At 41.5% G+C, this 8,170-nt stretch overlaps 1 protein-coding gene across 1 annotated transcript; it reads right to left on the bottom strand.

Annotated features, from left to right (window-relative positions):
- Nucleotides 1-96: 96 nt before the first annotated feature.
- On the bottom strand, nucleotides 97-4,016 carry LOC306696950 (intracellular hyaluronan-binding protein 4-like; the record flags this gene model as incomplete). Its single annotated transcript, XM_079160679.1, has 8 exons — nucleotides 97-162; nucleotides 436-627; nucleotides 1,508-1,682; nucleotides 1,987-2,070; nucleotides 2,156-2,227; nucleotides 2,323-2,460; nucleotides 2,970-3,138; nucleotides 3,809-4,016. The coding sequence occupies 8 exons, from the start codon at nucleotides 4,014-4,016 to the stop codon at nucleotides 97-99; spliced, it is 1,104 nt and encodes a 367-aa protein (XP_079016805.1).
- Between the last annotated feature and the right edge of the window lie 4,154 nt (nucleotides 4,017-8,170).

Here is an 8,170-nt window from a genome sequence, read left to right as displayed (position 1 = left end):
AAATAAGTACAATAAAACCCAAACCTCAAGCAGAAACTTGAACTGTCAAGTGCAACCTATTTTCCCCACAGGAGGTCAACAATGAAGTGAATTCAGTTATCTTCCTGCCGATAGTGCTGGGAAGTCTTCTGGGTCGTCTGGGTTTGGAGCCAGATCCTCCTCCTGATGGGAGAACAGACATTAGAAACATACAAAAATCAATCTGCTTCTAATATTCTGCTTGATTGTAGTCTTATCTAAAGATGTGTTGAGCTAATTGAATGTCCCAAACAAATGCAATCCCTTCAGTAAATAAGACAACTCTGAAATACAGATGTCAAAGTGAGCATCCATCTAGAATAACTGGTATGGTGGAATTACCAACACCACCACTAAATAATTCAGTGTGTTTAAATGGTCAGTTATTATAATACATCATTAATAAAAAGAACGTACCCTCTCCAGTATGGGTCTGGCTCTCTCTGGGCGGTTAGTCGGGCCACCTCTTGCTCCCCTTCCCCGACCCCCGCGACTGGGACGGCCAAGACTCCCGAAGTTGATGTCCAAAAGGGAGGTGATGTCATTCACAGACCTGCGGAGGAAGTTTCCTTCATCCTCCACTTCTTCCACGGTCCCCTCCTTCACATTCTGAAGATTGGAGGTATATACTAAATATGTTCCAACGCCCAGTTCACACTGCATGTGACGGCTGCCTCGCTGCATCTGTCACACGTGTAGAGTCCACACAGACTGGCTATTCTTCCAACATAAAGGTTGCCTTTCATAATGGCCAGAATGTTTCATTATAATGGCCGACACGGCTCCAGAAATTAATGCTGTCCTGTTAACAAATGAAGAGATTGTCCACAGAAAGACCCTCGAGAGCTTTTTTAGTTAAATGAATATCAACTTCCTGGATGTCTGACATGTTCTACAGATACAAACATTGCAACTGTAGTAATGTCAACATAACATAACTTCCCCAGTTCAGTTCCACAAGGTTTAGTGAAGTGGGTGGACCTCAGACAGAGAAGCGCTTCTCAAACACTAGACACAGCACCATCTAGTGTGGTGGGGAGGTACTGCAAAATGCTACACCTTGAGTAATTTGTATATCTACACATACTCAAGAATTTATATTAACAAAAACAATGCGTTATTTCAATGACTAGTTACATTGGACTATCACCACACCATGATGATTTGATGAGCATTCACAACGCACACGCGCAGGCAGTGAGGCCTGTGTGAAACACTTATTTCAGGTGAACACACATTTTAGATGCTACTGTGTTTTGCTATGTTATCAGTGTGGTCTTTAGATCGTTAAAGGCCCATCACAGTAGAGAAAACCTCAGGACCTCCATCCTTTGCCTGGTTTACACTGAAGGTCTGTATGTTACAGTCACTGCAAGATGAGGCTTTACGATACTGCTCAAGTATTCGACAAGAAGGCTCTAAACATGGCTCCACTTTCATCAGGGCATTGTTTTCTGAACAGATGCAATAAAGGGCTTCACATCCTCACCTCCGTGTGCTTTGACTGGTGGATGACCTTGGCTTTGGAGGGAATCTTGTTCTCAGATTTTCGGATGTTAAACTCGGCCTTGGGACGACTCGTCTCCTGCAGGGCCTTCCACTCGTCCAGGGTCATCTCCATGGCAACCTGGACCAGCACTTCCCCATCCTCTTCTTCCATTGCTCTATCAAAATTGGGGATAGACCACGACCGTCAGTCCACTTTATTTTCATCTCGTGTGACACTACCTCAATGCGTTTAATGCATCCTTGCAAAAAAGGGCAAAATAAAAAATGTTGACATTGTTGCAAACTTATAACCAACATTGTATCCACAAAAATGTGGCAGCCATACGTCTACTAAAGACAAAACACCCGATTAGTAGCCTAATTGAATAACGGGGCTGCCCTAACGGCCCATGTTGACTGATTAAACTGCGACTGAACTAGGTGACTGATTAAAGAGATGCTTATGTACGCTTCCCTCACCGATTCTGATTCTCTTCCTCTGCACGCGTTTGGGGCTTCTCAGATTTGACGGGAGCAGCAGAGATCACCTCCATCGACTCACTTCTAAGGGACAAAAAAAAAAAACATATGTACTGTGCCTAGGACTGACCGTTGTTATTTTACATGTGGTTGATGAAACTGGACTGACCTTGCATGATCTTCAACACTGCCCCAGTTCCAGGGTCCTCGGCCTCCCCTCTTTTCCTCAGGAGAGATACCTCTGCCATGCATGTTTGCACAAAAATTGTGAATAAACCCATTATGAGAGAAATAAAGACTTTTTAAATGGACTGCTACATGAACAAAAAGGCTTACGTTCCGCTTTGTCGATCATATCCTCTCTTGCCCCTCAGGTCAAAGTTGTCAGAGTTCCTTGAGTATCCTCTCCCCCCTCTGTTCCCCCCTCTGTTCCCACCTCTGCCCCGGAAGTCAGAGTCTGCATTATAGGAAGGCCTGGGGACCAATCAAAATAAAACTCACTTTATTCCTGCAACAGCTTCTACTTTTCAAAGTATTGTTCTGGACTTTGTCACTGGGTTTTACGTTCCATTACTTAATCAGTGACAATTACAGGAGAATGGTGAATTCTAAAATGTCAGCTGACGGTACCAATCACAAGTTACTGGTCAAACCAGACCAGGCAAGACTGTAGCAGCAAAACCCCTTACTGCTTTGAATATAAAATAAAAACGGTGCATTTTATTACTCATGAACTTCTCGTTTTGTTTAAGTGGGAGAATGTGTCACTTCCTCTTACAAAAGTTGCAGCCTTGTTTTAAATAATTACTTAGTTTGGGGAAATGCGTATTCAAATTGTGTCCCTAACTGTATGAAACTCTACATTTGTGGTTGACGGGAGTAAAACATAACATTTTACAGGGGACATAATATGGACACATTTTTATCAGATCAGAGAAACCAATATGGAGAGTTGTAGCCTCAGTTAGTATGAGAATACATACCTGGATATGGAAAACTCCTGTGGATACTCCTCTTTGTTGGCCCAACGCTCCCCAAAGGCAGCTGTCTTTATGGCCCTATGAGCCTCCTCTCTAACATCTCCCCTCACAGCTACTGGTCCAGGAAGGGCCTGCGGCTGCTGCTGCTGCTGCTGCTGCTGCTGCTGACGGACTGAGGAAACAAAGTGAGGTAGTGAGATATTAAATTGTGTTGTCTCACTGCATGAGTTTGCTAATGATATGAAATAATCAAATACTTGGTCAGAAAAAAATAAAAATCAAGCATCAGTACCGTTTGAACCAATAATCTATAAATCCCCACAAATTATAGTTCATAATAGCATTAATAAACGTTGCTTTAAATCTTCCAGGTATCAGTTAGTCATTATCCCCGATTATAAAAACATTTCCCAATCCCAATTTATTTGCGGTTTAACTGATAGGGACGGATACGATACACATAGATAAACAAGCAAGTAACCTTCATCCAACACAAATGAAATAATGTAAACATCAAACCAATGATGCAAAAAAAATTGAATAACTACACTTCACTAAACTTTTTTAAAACACTTTTTCCTGGATCATTAGATGGCTGGTTCTCATGACAGGAATAACATAATGCAGTTAAATGCATATTTGAATGCGCTATAAAATTGGGATAAAGTCAGATAATGGGTGGAAACCGTGACAGCATACACATGTGCTCAGCAGCCTAGCTGACTGCAGCAGCAGCAGCTGGCAAAGCCTTAGCAAAGCCTGGGCTATCCAATCCAGAAATACTAGCAGAATGTTTCGGATGTTGTGTGTTAACGATCGTGCAGGCAAGCAGGTTAGCTGACCTGGAGCCGGGTCTTGAACTTCCGCAAAGGGAAGGCGTCTGTCCTTCTGAGATTCCTTCTGACCAGCTTTCTTCTGTTTGCCATCTTGCTTCTTTTTCTTCTTCTTCTCCTGTTCCACTTTGCTGATCAAGTCGAAGGGGTCGGCCTCTTCATCCAGGAGATCCCCATACCTGTTCGCCACAACGCACCCGTAAGCCTCCGGGAGCATGTTAGCCTGTGTTTGATGAGGAGAAAGGACACAGTTCAAAGGCCGAAAACCTCCTTCAAATGCATATCTCACAAATAACAGTTATTAACACAGCAAAGACAAGACTCAGGAAACGACCGTTTTCGTGCCCAGCTACACCAGAACAGAGCTGCAGATGCTAGCGTTCTGCCTCGGTGAACATCCAAACAAATACCCACCGCAGTTTGTCGACACCTTTAAATGTTTACACGTGTGGAGACACGCGACACCACGCCCCTGTGCTCATGAATTGGCTATTCGCTAATCAATATTCATTGTATTTAGATGGCTCAAATCCTCGTCCAATAATGGTGGATTATTCTGTTTAGTCAGGTCCTGCCGCCCGAATTGGCACAGGAACTGGAGTCAAAGGATTTTATTAATCAACGATAAATACAGATATCTTTTGATTGATGAAGATAAACATTTTGAAGTTATAACGTATCTAACGTTAGCTACATTATTAACACCAGCCAATTTCTAGCTTCAGAAGATCTCGTTGCTTAACGTTTCTCTAAATAATAAAGAAGTACTAACGTTAGACTTACCGTCGAGTGATACTGAGTAACGTTACTCCCAAAACACGACGTTCGTAAAACATGAGAATATCATGCACATGTCTCAGAGGTAACCGTTAGCTAGCTCTGAATATTTCAATAAACTGTTCGTTAGTTTGACGATTAAAACCTTAATCTACTAGCTAACCCTATCTAGCGTTAGCTAGTATTTTACTATGACAAATACGTTGATAACTAATGAACCACAACTATGTCTGAACTCATAGTTAATGATATATTACGCTAAATTGATATAATTTCATGCTAGGTAGCTTAGCTAGTAGTTCTGGGCGCTAGCTACTTTTTTTACTATGCTAACTACGCTAATTGATGAAGCTAACGCTAGCTTAACGTTAACCATGCCAGGTATCTAGCGTTAGCCCGGTTTTGTAGAACTTGGCTATCTCAAATATAAACGTGTCGTTATCGGTGTTCCGATACATTCAGTCTCATAGCTTATTTTGCCGACTGTGCATCAATGCACGGAGATATTATTAACATTTCCTGAGTTAGTCTTTTCCCTGACCTGCATTTTTAGGGTACCTGTCGGTGACAGCAGCTGTTCCGCCCCGAGCAGCTCTCGGTGGTAGAGTGGTAGCTGATACCTTGAAGCTAAACCTGACCACACTTCAGGTGAACCAGGTGTATCCGCTCAGGTCAAACTACGTTTTTTTTTCTCCATCAAATGCAACCGAATGAAAACCTAAAACGGACTATTTACTCTTATTTATTTATTTTCAGTATGACATTTCATTACATTACTAAACTTTCCACACGAAATAACCAACATTGTAAAGTGGGTCTGATTTAATTTATGTAGTGGTTTGATTGAGTATTGAACTCAGCTGTGTTTGGTATTTGTCCATGTCAGGGCTCTTTCAGAAGGGAGTTCCATTAAAGTGGAGTACAGTAAAGTACAACTTGCACTAAACAGTGTAGATCTGTGCAAATTCCCAAACTATTCATGAACTCTAAATACTGTTCTTTGCTCAGGCATGCAGAACCTAATTCCCCTTCATGTATCATTAGAGAGATGACCATTCAACTGATATTTATAAAATGACCCTATGAATGTTTGCATACTCATTCATGTATTGTAGCAATAAAATGAGATCAACACCTCAAACAGGAGAAGCTGACTAACTGTCATAGGATGAGTCATATTTGACATAATGAAACTTAGCCTCTAGTGGTCATAATAGAAAGTACAAATCGGTGATGTCAACTGGGGACAACTACAGTCTCAACCATACACAAGGGGGTTGGCCTACTCCATTCAAATTCATAATATAAAACTACAAAGAGTGTAGAGTATGGCCTCCAAGAGATCTTAGGCAGTTTCAATTACACTTGTTAGGTTGAATAGAATCTAAGTGCTTGTGTTTTAAAGGTGCAGTGACGAGCCACCTGCTCCAAACTAATAGGGGGCAGCATTTCACCCTTACTACTGAGACCTAAAAATCTACAGAAATCAGTTAATAAAAAGAAAAACAACTTCTAACAGCAGGTCAAAAGGATGCCAAATTCAACCAATTTGCTGAAACTGTGTGAGACAGTCAAAATAACACTGTTATCCTATAATCTTCACATGTGGCCTATAGTTTAAGGTAGGCATAAATGTGTGTGTGCCACTAACCAGGGAGCTGTACAGCCATGTTCACTTTGATAGTTTGTTTATTGGACTAAATCCAAAGTTGCAGGAACAAGAAAACGACCCGCAACTTTGTCTGTGGTCGGCAGCTCCGAGAGACAGACACCCAACTCAGATTCAGCCATTGCGAACCCCAGCACCGGTGGTTACAGCCCCAAACCCACGGTTTTGGGGTCCGCAATGGCTGGTTTTGGGGGTCCGTCTCCCGAATCTGCCACAGGCTCTACTCCCGGTGACGCAGCCTTCTGGCAGCGGAGAGGATGAGGAAAGGGTGTGAGTCGTTTTTTTTAGTAGTTTCTGCCAGATTGGATCCATTTTACAAACTATCAAAAAGCTCACCTTGGACGTATTAATAACAAGTCCTTGGTGGAGCTCCACTACTTAGTTCTCTGGACTGAGGGCAAACGCAATCACACTTACTATAGCATGTATGTGTCATTACGTTCTGTACTAGTAAACAATCAGTACACATTTTAATTATTTATGATTTAGTTATAAATAAATTGGGAAGAATTATTCTGCACGTTGCGGGCCGTAATCTAAAGCTTTCCCCATTTTATTTATATCAACATGTAATATAATGATTATCAATACTTAAGAGTACTAACAGTAATGCCTTTGAGTGAAATGCAAATCAAAAAGATATTAAATTATCACTTGCACAATATTTATTGTATGTTAATTGTCATACATTGTCAGAGTTTTGAAATATATCAGAAATATTATCAGACTCAGAATCAGCTTTATTGGCTGAATTTGTCTCCGGTTTCCACTCCGCTCTCAATGTACATACACAAATTTACAATAAACAAGAACAAATATATATAAAGAATAAAAAAGGGAACAGATATAGGTAGAAACATTTAACAGCTATATACAATATAAGTGTAAATATATATCCAAAAGAAAAAGTGTGTATGTACATATATATATATACACACATGTGAACATAAACCTATAAACAATTGCAATGGAATTGAGGTGATAGAGCAAACAGAGGTAGTAGTGCAATATAACTTATTTATTGTTCATCAGAGTGACGGCCAGTGGAAAGAAGCTGTTCCTGTGTCTGGTGGTTTTGGCGTACAGAGCTCTGTAGCGCCTACCAGAGGGGAGGAGTTGGAACAGCTTGTGTCCAGGGTGCGGAGGGTCTGCAGTGATCTTTCCAGCCCGTTTCCTGACACTGGAGGTGTACAAGTCCAGGATGGGGGGCAGGCTGAAACCGATGATCCTCTCTGCAGACCTGACAATCCGGTGTAGTCTGTTTCTGTTCTGTTTGGTGGCCGATCCAAACCACACAGTGATGGAGGAGCAGAGAACAGGCTGGATGATGGCTGAGTAGAACAGGATCAGCAGCTCCTGAGGCAGGTTGAACTTGCCTCAACTTACGCAGACTCGTCACCGTCTCTGATGAGGCCGATGACCGTTGTTTTGTCGTCTGCGAACTTCAGGAGTTTAACAGCGGGACACTATGACTTCATTTCAGCTATAGTCTATGTATTGGCACGTTTTTCGACTCGTTAACTCTACATTAACCAGTGAACCTAAAAGTGAATAATTTTTTGCATCATTAATTAAAGTCTTGAATTTATTCCTGATAAGCACATTTTGTGGGCAGACAGACTTGTGAAAAACATTTTGATACATCATGGAACAGAGAAAAGTTAGTGTTAAATTCAAATGTTCTCCTAAAATTAAAACACTAACACAAATAACTGTTGGTTTCTATTTCTGTTCCTCACACACACAGTACACCCTTTGTTCAAGTATGTCCGCCCTAAAATTATTACGTAACTTTGGCGCCTCTGGGCCACCGTTTCCTTTCCCTTTAAAAACGTAATAACATAAACAGACTCCTCCGCGCGGGAAAGAGCCATCTGCTCCTCTGCAATGTAAAATTAACCGCCCTTCGCTCTCATTGGCTCCGG

The sequence above is a fragment of the Pholis gunnellus genome (assembly GCF_910591455.1).
Source record: "Pholis gunnellus genome assembly, chromosome: 6".
Lineage (NCBI taxonomy): Eukaryota > Metazoa > Chordata > Actinopteri > Perciformes > Pholidae > Pholis > Pholis gunnellus.
The sequence above is the reverse complement of the archived record's forward strand: the minus strand, read 5'-3'. Positions and strand labels throughout refer to the sequence as shown.